Source organism: Denticeps clupeoides, chromosome 12 (assembly GCF_900700375.1).
Source record: "Denticeps clupeoides chromosome 12, fDenClu1.1, whole genome shotgun sequence".
In the NCBI taxonomy this organism is placed as follows: domain Eukaryota; kingdom Metazoa; phylum Chordata; class Actinopteri; order Clupeiformes; family Denticipitidae; genus Denticeps; species Denticeps clupeoides.
In genome coordinates, this window is record NC_041718.1 from 2,745,777 (window position 1) to 2,759,539 (window position 13,763).

A 13,763-nucleotide genomic window follows, 5' to 3' on the forward strand; every position below is an offset into this window, starting at 1 on the left:
GGTCTTCTATACTCTTGGCTACTGGCCGCCGACTACACGCGGTATATGAAACCGGTGGAAGCTCTGAAAAGTGAAAGTGAGCACAGCACACGATGCACACACATTTAACCCATCACCCTGAGCTTGGTGAGCAGTGGGCAGCCATGACAGGCGCCCGGGGAGCAGTGTGTGGGGACCGTACCTTGTTCTAGGGGACATCAGTGGCACGCAGTCCTCCAGTTACAAGTCCACTTTCTTACCCACTAGGCCACCTCTGCCCTCCAAAATTCTCCCAAAAGTTTCCTTCCCAAAAGCCCACTGTCCCACTGTTAAGATGCGCATGTGAAAACGGTAGAATTCCCTAAACTGGCCCCCGAAGCCTGATGCCCTGCGCCTTGCCCTACCTTCATCGCCCGCCCATGTAGGAGCAGGAGGACCCTTGCATGCCACGCAGCCCCGCCCCTGAAGTGGGCTGAGTCCATACAGCAAGGGGCGTTGCTCTCTTCCCTGAGGTAAAGGCACGAGTGCATGATCGGGCGGGGGTCTGTGACGCAGGAGACGTGAACCGGTGAGTAACAGAACCAGGGCTGCTGTTTACTTGTGCTGTCTGTCCACATCCGCTATAGCATCACTGTAAAAGCACTTATTTTCAATTTGTTTATCATTATTATTATTATTATGCTGATTACTTCTAACCATTTACGACCAGCTTCTGAATCAGAATAAAAAAAATACATGTAGCAATTAAACATGAGGCAACATGATTAACCATATTTTAAGGGAGATATATCAAAATATCAATAAAAAAAATTTCTGAATGTGCAGCGTTGCCAGGTCCGGCGCTATTAATCGTCTTTTGGGAATGTTAAGTTAGTTTGTTTTGTCCAAAGAACATTTCTGCTCTTGTCCGAGTATCTCCAACTTTAATCTTTTTACTTGCTGGATAAGGACTGGGGCTGCTCAGGGATACCTGCTCTTCCTCGTTTGTGTGCTTCTGTCGCAAAACCTGGCAACCATGAACGTGGACTGCAGAACTGGCACCAACTCACTGAATTGTGTTGTGTTGAGTGGTGATTGAGTATTTCTGGGAACAGTTTTAGGATGTTGCTGACACCATGTTCGTGTGTTGGGTGTGTGTGTTGACTGCAGGCTAAAGCGAGTTTTATTGAATGTGCGCAATGTTTGTACGCGCTTCCTGATACCTGATTTCCCATAAAGCAGTAAAATATACACATATCAGTTTTTAAAAGAATAACTTCCAACATGTTTCAACTTTGATCGCTTCTAGAGCTTTTTGCTGTTATGTTAAAAGTTAAGACATGTGAGGCATATAGGGTCTGAAAGTTGACTTTTGAATTTCTGAATTTCAGTTTGACAAGACAAGAAACTTTCTGTCTCATAGGCGTCACGTGACCATGAAGTCCCAGATGAGTGTTAGGACCTAGGACCTAGTTAGTGGACTTACTAAATACTAACTAAGATGCCTAGAATGCTAGAGCTCATTCCAAGCAAATTAAGTCGTCATCACAGACTGTAAATTTTTTTCTTTTTTTCTGTGACAAAGGTGTGAAACATTCAGACGTTTATGATTATTCTGCTTTCTCATTCGACTTGTCAGGGTCGCGCATGACGGCCCGCCATCCGTGCTCACACTGACACAGGCGGATGCAGACAGGGACAAGCAGCCAGGGTGGGGAGGAGGCGACTCCACCCTCAGAGGTGCAGCCTTTACGTCGAGGGAGGGGTCGACCACGCAAACCGCCACAGGTCAGAGGTCAACAAGAGGTCTTAATCATTTTTAATCATCAATTTCTCTTATTAGACTTTCATGGTGCTTTACTGAGACGACTGTTTTATATATCATCTCTCAGGAAGCCACTGGTCCTCCTGCCCCAAGGAGACCCCGAGGAAGGCCCAGAGGAAGCAAGAGCAAGTCTTCTGTAGCAAAGGCAAGATCCCTCTCTCCTAAAGTTTTTTATGATACATACATGAAATGGTGATGTTTACAGAATTAAATACTGATTCACTCCTTCCCTGTAACTTTTTTTTTTTTTTACTTTTTTTTGTGCAACATAAGGTACAGGTGTAATTGCTCATGATTTGGAAAAACGGTTCTGCATATATATATTTTGGTTATATAAGTCATTTCTACATGCATGAAAACACAGTGTTCGGTATGGCTATGCTGAGTACTGTGGTGAAACTAAGAGTCTAAGTGTTATTCATGTGCATAGAATTAGATGATGTGCCAATTGTATTTCACTGTAGAGGGAATCAATTTACATTTTTTAGCTCCATAATGCCTAATGCTCCTTGCATTCAGGTGTTTCAGTTTACACCACAGTGCTAAATACTACCAAATATTATATTTGTCTATAATGAAAGTGAAGTGTGAAATATTTCCAGCATTGCTTAAACATTTGTGAATAAAGTTATTACCCTTAAACAAGTATTTTATGTGTCTAGAGAAAGCAACTTACATTTATGGCATTTATCAGATGTCCTTATCCGCCTTACAGTCAGTAGTTACAGGGACAATCCCCCAGGAGACACTCAGGGTTAAGTGTCATACTCAGGGACACAATGGTAGTAAGTGGAGTTTGAACCTGGGACTTCCTGTTTATAGGCGAGTGTGTTACCCACTAGGCTACAACCACCTATGTAAACGTTTGCTTGTAGGAGATCATTCATTAGTTCATTAGTAGCACATTTCCACAGAACATTCATTTCCATAGTACTGTATATTTGATGTAAGGCAACTATTAAGTTATTTTACAATATCCCACTTTGAGGCATTGACTTAATCACATGTGAAACATTTTATAACATCCTGCTGCATGCTGTATGTAGTTCAGAAACAGATGCAACTATTTCAATGTGGGGGATGAATCTTAGTTTATTAGTCATTGTAATTTCAGCATTGAATAAATGATAGAGGGTATTAAATGCACATCAGTATAAGTATATCGTGTTATGGCACAGAACAGCATTACAAGAAATGTAAACTGTTTTATAGGAACCATTATATCCCTGGTTCTAAATCCACAATGATTAACATTTATGAAGATTTGATCAGAATTAACAGTATTTTGAGTCGTTATTGAATTTGTTTGCAGTTTTTGCATTTACATATGTAGCACAAGCAGCTCCTATTTTTCTAAAAGAAAAATGGAAAAAAATTATAGAATGCAGAGATAACAAGATTGCTTTATGAATTTGTTAGTTAGAGAGCTGATAAACATACATAAACTTTCAACTGGAAGGGTTTTATTTTGCTGGGAAATTCTGCTTTAATACAACTTGCAGGCAATCACATGGTCTACCCACTCGCTCTGACGTGTGTTTCAAACCAAAGACCAAAGTGGAACAGGTCACATGAGTAAGTGGGTCATGTGATCAGATATGTTGTGAGTAAACAGGGCTCCATGGCAGATTGTCTCATCTCATGGATCTCCTGAGTGTTACATAAAATCACAAGTGGATTCCTTTTCAATTTTGTTTTCAGAAAGCTGAAGCTGGGCAGAAAAGACCTCGGGGTCGTCCAAGAAAATGGGTTGGTACAATGACATGCACATAAACGCAGGCTGTTCGGTGTGAATGTTCATCTCGGTAACTGGTTTATTTTATCCACAGCCACATAAATTAGCTGAGGATAAAGAAGAGGTAAGGCTCTCGGCTGTCCCCGCTTTTGACTGTAGAATTATTGGATTGAATTGAAGCACTGATGCAAATGGACGGTTTTACCTTCTATTTAAACTGAGACTGAAAATCCATATTTATGCAGTTTTACCCTGCATCACACTGTTATTTAATATTTATTTTCATGGCACCTGCAGTGTAATGCTACATTACACTACAGGCCTGAATCTTGTATTTTTAACAAAAACATAAATGATATGTTGCTGGTTTCCAACATGGTTTCCTGTAGTATCACATAATTTAACCACAAAAGCTTAGACTCCTGTTGAACAAGATATTTGAGGTGTGTTTTGTACATTGACATTCACTTTCACTTTACCTGCTCAAAACTTTACTGGGAGGGTCTAGACACAAGATACGGTTAAAAGATGCAATGAATCTGTAAACATTTTTTTTTATGGAACTCATACATACACTTTCACATCCGTGTCTGTTTGGAGTGTACATTTTAAAAATCTACGTATTGATTATTTTTTAGAGAATTTTAGCAAATTATCTCTGACAGGATTCTTATATGACAGTAAATTTTCCCTCTGTAGACATCTTGTGCTTAAATTTTTTTTTTATGAGGGTGACCAATCTGTGTTATAGAAATCACCCCATTTTCTGCAGTGGTCAGACAGCATTGTTTCTACAAAAAAATGAGTTGAGTTGTAAGCACGCTTCACCACATACCGAAATCCAGACGGGGTAATTTCATGGTGAATTTTACCCCCTTGGACTTTTGTATGGGAAATTGGAGGCTGGGCTTTTAATTCTCACCAGACGCTGGGCAGGTGTAGAGTGCATGAAACCATTGAGAAACTACCCACTCACTCATACGCAGCTACTCGGCCAGGCTATGAATGAGTCAGGAGAGAAAGAGGGAAACTCTACACAACCGTCATCCTGCCCACTTTTTCATGGTTTCCTGGCCTAACTGTCATCAGTTCTTCATTTGTACAGTTGTGCACACTTACATCTCATTTCCACATTTTGCTGTTTTCTTTTCCTATTCACATCAAAGGCTTCTCAAGAAGAAGGAGGGGAAGGACCATCTGAAGCCCCACACATTCAAGACCCACCTGCCCAGCCTGAAGGGTTGTAAGGGGTCTACCATGGCAGCTACCTCAGCCTACCTGTGTTCTGATGTTTGAAGTCCATCTCAGGAATGTGCATATGCACTGATACCTTCTCTAAACTTAAAGCACTTGAATTCAGGTCCAAATTCCTCTTACAGCAACTTTGCAGCCAGTTCTTCTGCGCTCAGGGTGTCCTGCATTTTCAATTCACTTGGCCAGTTCTCGCTGTACTCATGATCATTTTTCCGATCATTTACGAGGTTCCGCTAGACCTTCATTTTGAACTGATATGTAATGCATAAAATAGGCCAGATGTTGAATAGGCCAGTCTACCATCAGATAAAAAAAAATAATGATCAATATGCTGCTTATAGTAAATTCTATTACAAAACATTAGAAAAACCTAAAACCATTGTCTGTGTAATGTAGTGGAGAAAAGGTAATGTTTGAAACAAATTCCATTAAAATAGCCACTCTTTGTAAATGTCAATGTACTAAACACACACCTTGATAGTTTGAGACTTTGTGGCTAAATAATGTGTTTTCTGGTTTCAAATTCAGTTTAGAAAGTTCTTGTAATACTATTATTATACTTGCTCTTTTAAAAAGTAGCTATAGTTTTAATCCAAGGATGGACCCAATTTCCTGACTCGTATGGTACATGTTAATGGATATTTGCCTGGATTGGAAAACAAGAAATGTCCTTTTGGCAAGTCTTCGAACTAGTGGTCAGTGTAAGTGATAAGATAATACGGTATTAAGAAACAAACAATTGTGTCTGTGTAACCTCTGTGTGCGGATCATTTTCTATAACAACAATCATTTTACAATACATTTATAGGCCTGACAAGCTGTTTATCATGTGTGTATGATAAGCTGTTCCATTTATTGTTCATGTATGATTTAAGAAATATTGCATTGTGACATTAATGAACTGTGTGCCTTGAAACATTTTGTACAGCAATATCATAAGCATAACTCCTCCAAATGATGCACTGAAACCGCTGAAATCAACCAATGGAATCAACATTGTTTTTGTGGGTTTTTTTTATATTGATAAAATGATCTCAACTTTCTTAATTATCATTTTTAAGCTGAATATTTTCAGCACATTTTCTTTAGAATAACATGTGAGTGGTTACATGACAATGTCTATACACTCAAGATATAACAAGAGAAAATGCTAATTTGTTCTCATAGATTATTTTGTTCATAAAAAAGGATTAACAGACATGTAGAAGTTTGAGAATGAGTTCTGGTTCTGCTCTCATTCTTCTACACTAAATTCTCTTTTGGCCTGTGTTACTGTGGTGATTCAGGGTTGCCTTTTAAACAAATCTGTAACTGGCATAAGACTGAATAAGTTTTTCTTTTCTAAATGAACGTCTTATAAATGATGCCAAACTTGTTGCCGAACTATGTGAGCCATTTTTTTACAAGCCTTTTGTTTTACTGTTGCTTCTTTATGGCACCACCTTTAAGGATTCCAGGAGCTTGTGTTGACTGTCATCAAACTTTCAGAAATGCAGCTTTTTTTTAATCTTTTTTTTTTCTTGCCTTATTTCACTTTTTGTTTTATGTTCTTTTGCTTGCGATAATGTAAATGTGACATTAAATGTATCCATTATGCAATGTTTTCTTTTTGCTCTTGCATGCATGCTGACATCAGATGGTTCAATTTCTGTCATTATCATTCAAAAACCGTCATGTAAATGAAATTCAAACTACACATGCTTTTTGGTCAACCTGCAAATTGTGAAAGTTAATATTACCCAAGAATGTTAATTTCAATAAATATCTATTGTTTTGGTCCAAAACACAAGCACCAACTACCTGTAGAATAATTCCTTTATTAATTCCCTTTTGTCATAAAATGTCATTAAAAAGACTCGGTTTTGTAAAGACACCTTAGGAGGGGGTGGTTGACAGATAGTTGTGGGCAATGTTCATACATATAATTCAAATATAGACAGTAGCTACTGCCAGTCACAGACTACACTTGTGAACGAACACATGCAATTCCATACAAACACACATCCCATTAACATTTCTTCTTAGGTTTCTTAAATCTGTCCTTCCGCAATCATAGCACTGGTTCCCGCTATTGAATTGTGTACAAAAAACTCAATCTTTTTGATATATCTCTGGATAACCATAAATAGTGAAACATACTCAATAGATACATGGGCCAGCCATTCATAGAAGTGTTCAAATCAAAGACAGAGTGAAAAAAGACCCCACAGGACAATTAGTTGCTTCTAATGTTGTATAAAAAGTGACAGCCAGCCATGGATGTAGTGGGGACTGGATATAAATCAGGAGTTCTTCCTCATCTATCATCGAGTAGCGTTTTCAGACTGGGGTCTGACCAAAGATCCTTCCAGCTGGGTGTCCAGGGGCTCATCGCTCTTCATCGCAGTGCATCGTCATGCACTGATGGCGTCAGCCACGTCAGTGAAGACCAGCCGACTCGGCCTCTGTGTACTGCCCTGGCTCGCTGTCAGGGTCTACGAGTGGAACGGAGAGCGAAATGAGACAGTTGTAGAGTCAGTGGGACAGACTGTATAAGTATAAACAGTGTGTGAGGTGGAACGGTAAAAAGGCAGGAGAAATCACAGTTTACCACAGCGCTGGTTAACAAAGGTTTGAATATAATCTCTGCCGTAATACGGTATGTATGAAGTTCTGGGCCAAACGCACAGGACATGTCTCTGCATGCCATCTGTTATTGATCTCAAACTGTGAGGCACCTCTCCAAGTAAAAATACTAATTTGACTATTCATCACAATATTCATCACGATTTTCAAAAAAAGGTGATGGCCTAGGAAGCAGACCCGTGAACGAAAGGTTGCGGGTTCAAAAACGAAAGGTGCAAGCTGCAGTGTGCGGGGACGGTATTTTAATCAAAGGGACCTCAGTGGCCACTCGGTGGTTCGGGATTTGAATGTTTTCTATTTTATCAGCATTAACTACAAAGATCACAAGACATAGATTCTGCTCAAAATCACATGGGTGATTTTCAGTGTGTCGTGTGTTTAAAACAACAACTCGTGGATTACCCATTATGAGCAAAGAGACAATGACAACTGGTTAATTACTGATTCATATGTTGTACCTGCAGTGACTACATTTTGATTTAAACAATCTTGTTAGACAATGTTGTGAATCAACCAAATATTAGAGTGTTGAATGAAATAATTTCATGAACCAGTTTGTAAGTTTGAGCATTGTGTTTTAAATGATGAGAACAAAATGTCTGATCGCATCAGCATATCCTGTGCTTACAAAGTCATGGTAGTAGCCAAGATAACACGAGGGAGAAATTACACTTCTTGTGGATTCATCGGGGTTGAATGAATTAGTTTGTAATTGACAGTTCACATGAAAAGTGATGAACACAAAGCAGAGAAATCACAGTATACTTTACCACCAGTCACTGATCATATTCATGCATCACAACTTAAAAAGAAAAGAAAACAGTACAAATGACATCATTATTGATAATTATTAAGAGAAAAGAGCCATTGTTGTTATTTCCTTTGATACAATACAACTTGAAATGCTTATGTATAACTGTTCTAGTCTGTAACAAATACATGCTGCAGAAAACAAATATGATTTTAGTGCACAAAAACAATACCATTAATTGTATACAGTTTTTAAGAGTAAAATTCTGCAGCTGATTTCTCCACTAAAATGGATGGTTTTTATTGCTCACCTTGGCGTTGGGTCCTGCTGGGCTGCCATCACGGCCATGGTCCAGCAGCTCTTGTTCAAGGTCATCCTGGTCCTCACCTGGGTCGAAGTTGTACATGGGCATGAGCTGGTGCCGCAGCTTCTCCAGCCTGAGGTCATGGGTAATCATTACAGTATCAATAGAACTACAGTGTTGATTGAATACCATACTGCATAAATCTAAAATGATTTATGGTCTATGTCACCCCACCACAGTAAGATGTCTCTGTGGAAACACATGACCTACCTCTTTCTTTTCCTGATGTACAGCATCTAGGAGGAAGACCATTGATACATCATCATTAGAGATTTCATCAGCATGTGGGCAGTGCTTGTAAATCTAAGTTTCACTGGATCATCCATGAGAATTTTTCAATAAAAGTGCTGGTAATATTTTTGCCTGTTTAGTTTGACAGTGGATATGGTCCTGAGATGACAATAACAAGAGGACAAGACCTTGTGCTTGTTAGCATGGGATGCATCTATGAAGGCTTATATTGTTGTATTGGGGGCAGTGGTGGCCTAGCAGTTCAGGAAGCGGTCCCGTAATCAGAAGGTTGCCGGTTCGAATCCTGATCCGCCAAGGTACCACTGAGGTACCACTGAGCAAAGCACCGTCCCCACACACTGCTCCCCGGGCGCCTGTCATGGCTGCCCACTGCTCAACAAGGGTGATAGTTAAAAGCAGAGGACACATTTCGTTGTGTCACCGTGTGCTGTGCTGCAGTGTATCACAATAACAATCACTTCACTTCACTCAGAAAAGTAGAGTGAATTGTATATAGATGAAAAAATTGTGGTAACAGTACAGACAACTTTTTTAAAAATGCTTTTCACGTGACTTCTCTGTGCAAAAGCCCTAAAAAAGCCATAAGGTCATGGAAATGCCAAGGTCAAGGTTCAGCCCACTTTCTTGTGCTTGCTGACTATTAATGTCATTATCATAGAAAATGATTGTGCTAATGACTGTTATGACTATTATTATATCATTATGTGACATGATAATGATAATCATTCTAGTTAAGTCAGTTTGGATAAACGTGAAATGAACATAATACACCAAGAACCTTTTCTGCTTAGCATTTTCCTTGAGTTCAGACTCACCACAACAGTGGCCAGGCCGATGACTGTGATGATTCCAAAGGGCACCAACACCATGCTCATGCTGGGTCCATCCCCTTCCAACAGGGGCAGCTGGGTTGGGTTGAAGACCGTCTCATTGAGGGCGGAAGTGATGGAGATGCTAACTGAGCCAGGCTGGGTGCTCCTGGTTGTGAGGATCTGCTGACCTGCAACAGTGGCCTCCACCGTGCTCATTGGGAGGACAGAACTGGGAATGATGGGAGAGAGAGTGGGGTTGGACAGGTTGGCCCTGGCTGTAGGTAAAGACATGGCGATGCTGGGACGGAATCACAAAAGACAGGCAGACAGTCAAGCCTGGCTCCGGGTTTCAGGGCAGGCGGGGCTTATCGCTCCTCTGTGTCTGTGATCTGCGTTTCACACTTCGTTGTCACCAAGCGCTCCGGTGCAGCTCTTTTCCCAGGATGTTGGTATAGCCAGAGACTTTGAAGACATTTCCCAGATGAAAGAGTTATAAATATACCTGTTTCAGATGAGAGACACATTTCTTTCACACTATTTACACATTATGAATCCAGAAAAAAATTACCATGAAAACATTAAACACATTACTTGCAAAAGTAGTGATACCTGAATTCTCAATAAATTGCCATTTAATGAATAGAACTATCTATTCTGTTACGGTACATAAAAAGTAATGTGTTCAGAATGTGTTCAGAACGTGTGTAAAATACCCATAAGGCAATTGTGTTCAACTTTTGTCCATTTCTGGACTTGCTCGACCTGTTTATAAGACACTCTTTTTAAGACACATTTTAAAGTATAATATTTGCCGTCATCCACACGTCTTGCATTTTTGGTCCAGATTGTAACTGTAAGATAACACCACTTCTCCAAAAACTTCAGATTCTTCACTTCTCCAAAAAGCAAAAACTGTCTCATATTCAGGGTAATGCACTACTGCTCACATATGAAAATAACATTATCATGAATGTTCTTTATGGACTGTGATTTTAGTGAATTTGTTGTCTCTGATAAATAATGATGCGTATTTGATTATGTATCAGCATTACACAGATCTTTGGCATCCCAACCTCTGCTAGCATCCATTTCTGTGTTAAGGATATGTCTCACATGTGACTGTGTGTGTCTTGGTGTGCCCATATGTCAGTAAGCGCTACCACTAATTTGCTGATTTCCTTCCACTTGAGGACCGTTAGGAGGTTGGTTGGTTTCTATGTGTGTGGTGTGTGTGTCTGTGAGGAAGGGGCCTGGTGTCTTTAACCACAGGCTGGAAGCATTGCCCTCACGGGTTCAAACTGATACTGCTGGCAGGTCCGTTTTTAGAAGGCGATTGTTCATGTGGCTTTGCAAGAGCACGAGCACCTTTTTTAGAAATGAATGATGACTACAGGTGTAGGATCCAGCCTCACTCGTCTGACTCCCTCCATCTGAGAAACGTACTTTTTTCTTTTTAAATCATTCTACAGTAAGCAGAAGTTGCAACACAGGTTATGCTTTGGCTGTGGGTCTGTGTGTGTGTGTTTACTGACAAATGCAAATATACCTTGTTGGCAAGTGTGCTTGGCATGCCGTTACGGTGCCCAACAGCCACTCCCAGACAGCCGGGCAGAGGTGGATGTTGTGGGCAGGATGTGGGCACCGGCTCTGTGAGAAAAGAAATGGCAGAACCTAGCAGATACTGTAACAAGGAGGGAAAAAAGCAATAGAGAGAAGAAAAGAAAAAAATTTTAAAAAGCGGCCCACGTAGCAAGGGAGCATTGCATAAGGAGCGTACGCAGGCTCAAAGAGACGCAAGTACCGACTAACCGAACAAGCGCGTGGATGAGCTCTGCGCAGAGATGTACATACAGTCAGTGATCTGATCTCGTTTGTCTGCTGAGCAATTATGGGAAATTCCAGAGCTGACAAATATATGTGTTTTGATAGGTATGCAAGTAATGACTAATAAGTTATTATCAGACAAAATCCCCCCTAAACTAGATGAATTCTATTTTTCAGGTTGACATGCAATGAATAATGTGTTTATCGGTTATGGAAATGTGCTTGGTGCATATTAATATCTTAATAATTTGGAGGCGTTCAACAGTCAAATCAGGATGAAATGGAGGGTTATGTCAGTGGTTCTCAAACCTTTCCTTGTTTGGTAAGATTTGATTGAGCTGATCATAATGAAGAAGGTGTGTTGGTGTTAATAATAGGTATGGCATGGTTACCATAGAAATAGAAAAGCAGTTTTTTTTGTTGCTGTTTTTTTTACTGAGCTGTAGTTCTCCCACATTACCACACGTAGGAGCTGTGGAGCTGTGCCAGCTCAACAATTCCATTCCAGATTCACCTAAATTACTAAGTGTTGTAATTATGGAGAGAGGAATTACATCCTGCATCGTGAGTATCTATGGGCTAAATTACAACAGCCAATCAGCCAATATGAGATCATTCCTGCTGAGAGGATTCTGTCTGATGTCAGTTCACCCTCGGTGAACAGGTTCTGGCATAGAATGTGTTTTTTTAGCCTACATTTGTGACTTGGACATCACTGGGCCTGTAAAAAAAAATGGGCAAATTTTAATTTAGCGTAAACATATTGCCAAATTAAGGGTATTATACATGTAATTAAATATTAGGCTGTTTAGGTTTTTGAGTGGTTACTTTGCATGTTACAATAAACCGAAATAAAAGCATTGAAATATGAGTCATTTCTTTGTGTCTGGGTGATACTGACTTGCTGTAGGAATAATCCCTTTATGTAACAACGCTCTCTGACTCTGCTTCAGGAATCAGGCAGAGACCACAGCTCCTCTCACACTGTGGACACGCAGTCTGCTCCCCTTAATGAGGAACATGTGAGTCTTGCAGCCAATCACAAATCCCAGGCCTGTTTGAGCTTCTTTGTTTCAGCCAATCAGCAATGAGCACAGTACAAAGATGCTCAAACAAATATTTCCATGATTCAAATAAATGCTCCTGCTTCATCTCTTGGGTCACATCAGAGAATACTTCTGCATCGCAGCAAAACAACAGAGTGAAGTGGTTATCACAGTTGAAGTGGTGATCAGTCCAGGATTCCAATGACCATAAGTGTCCCCCTACATTACATTTAACATTTACAGCATTTATCAGACACCCTTATCCAGAGCGACTTATAATCAGTAGTTACAGGGACAGTCCCCCCTTGGAGACACTTAGGGTTAAGTGTGGGTGGTAGTAGCCTAGTGGGTAACACACTTGCCTATGAACCAGAGGACCCGGGTTCGAATCCCACTTACTACCATTGTGTCCCTGAGCAAGACACTTAACCCTAAGTTGCTCCAGGGGGAGACTGTCCCTGTAACTACTGATTGTAAGTCGCTCTGGATAAGGGCGTCTGATAAATGCTGTCAATGTAAATGTAAATGTGTCTTGCTCAGGGACACAATGGTAGTAAGTGGGATTTGAACCTGGGTCTTTTGGTTTATAGGCGAGTGCGTTACCCATTACCACCACCCATATAGAAATAGAAATGGAGGAGCTTACCTTGTACAGAAGATGTAATTAAGACCAGATCAGGGAGAGTTATCTGTTTCCCTCCCTCTTTCTTCTCTCCTTCTTCTCCTCCTCCTCCTGGCTCCTTAGAAGGCAGACGATTGCTCAGCTGAGGGCTCGTGAATAAGATCAGACACCATGAGGGCAGGGTTTTCACGACAAGCCAAAATATGCTGGTCCGGTGATGTTGCCCAGGCGAAGATTTGCATTCCTGCTTCTCTCCATTTTCCTTTTTTCCCTGCAGCAGCAGGGATGCTACACACAGCTCAGACCCTGAGCCACCGGTTCATCCCTCTGCTCTGCCACCATTGGTCAGTTGTGCTGTAATCCCATGCACTGATTGGCTCCTTGGGGTGCTTGTCTGTCTTACCAGGAATGTGAAAAGGATTTAATGGCTGAGCACACCAGATGCCATGTTTGCATCCGGGTAGTCGGCTCAGGAGAAATTAACCCATTCATCTCCCATTCATGAGAGTGGAGAGATTCACACAACAGCATCCATTTTCATATGAAAAGATAAATATGCTCATAAACCACAACAAACATGCACACCATCACCAACAACAACAGTAATAATAATAAATTAGAAAAAAACATTTGCTTTACAATCGGTGTTGGTGTTGCAACAACATTCAATAAACTGAACACTGGTATCTTATACT

The 13,763-nt window shown here is 40.5% G+C and overlaps 2 protein-coding genes across 5 annotated transcripts; one reads left to right on the forward strand and one right to left on the reverse strand.

Moving 5' to 3' along the window:
- The first annotated feature begins 503 nt into the window (after positions 1-503).
- On the forward strand, positions 504-6,561 carry LOC114801275 (high mobility group protein HMGI-C). Its single transcript, XM_028999359.1, has 6 exons — positions 504-547; positions 1,598-1,746; positions 1,851-1,928; positions 3,485-3,532; positions 3,613-3,642; positions 4,685-6,561. Exons 2-6 carry the CDS (start codon positions 1,645-1,647, stop codon positions 4,763-4,765), a joined length of 339 nt encoding a protein of 112 aa, XP_028855192.1. The 5' UTR covers positions 504-547; positions 1,598-1,644; the 3' UTR covers positions 4,766-6,561.
- Positions 6,562-6,569: 8 nt separating this feature from the next.
- Positions 6,570-13,411, reverse strand: c12h3orf18 (chromosome 12 C3orf18 homolog). 4 transcript variants are annotated; one of them, XM_028999358.1, is made up of 7 exons: positions 13,093-13,411; positions 11,123-11,223; positions 9,580-10,078; positions 8,723-8,748; positions 8,459-8,585; positions 8,168-8,199; positions 7,152-7,246 (listed from the first exon to the last, which is right to left on the reverse strand). In XM_028999358.1, the coding sequence occupies exons 3-6, from the start codon at positions 9,865-9,867 to the stop codon at positions 8,194-8,196; spliced, it is 447 nt and encodes a 148-aa protein (XP_028855191.1). In that variant the 5' UTR covers positions 9,868-10,078; positions 11,123-11,223; positions 13,093-13,411; the 3' UTR covers positions 7,152-7,246; positions 8,168-8,193. The 4 variants fall into 4 exon arrangements, with proteins under 4 accessions (XP_028855188.1, XP_028855190.1, XP_028855189.1 ...); XM_028999355.1 differs by lacking the exon at positions 8,168-8,199 and having other exon boundaries at positions 6,570-7,246; XM_028999357.1 differs by having other exon boundaries at positions 6,570-8,199.
- Between the last annotated feature and the right edge of the window lie 352 nt (positions 13,412-13,763).

Bases quoted from the DNA above. Each gene is read 5' to 3' on its own strand.
- LOC114801275 (XM_028999359.1), top strand. From the start codon at position 1,645: ATGCAGACAGGGACAAGCAGCCAGGGTGGGGAGGAGGCGACTCCACCC. The intron at 1,929-3,484 runs GCAAGATCCCTC...TTTTGTTTTCAG, and splicing joins GCAAGTCTTCTGTAGCAAAG to AAAGCTGAAGCTGGGCAGAA. The intron at 3,533-3,612 runs GTTGGTACAATG...TTTTATCCACAG, and splicing joins GGGGTCGTCCAAGAAAATGG to CCACATAAATTAGCTGAGGA.
- c12h3orf18 (XM_028999355.1), bottom strand. From the start codon at position 9,867: ATGTCTTTACCTACAGCCAGGGCCAACCTGTCCAACCCCACTCTCTCT. The intron at 8,586-8,722 runs GTAGGTCATGTG...CCATGACCTCAG, and splicing joins TACATCAGGAAAAGAAAGAG to GCTGGAGAAGCTGCGGCACC. The intron at 7,247-8,458 runs GTGAGCAATAAA...TTCCACTCGTAG, and splicing joins CAGCAGGACCCAACGCCAAG to ACCCTGACAGCGAGCCAGGG.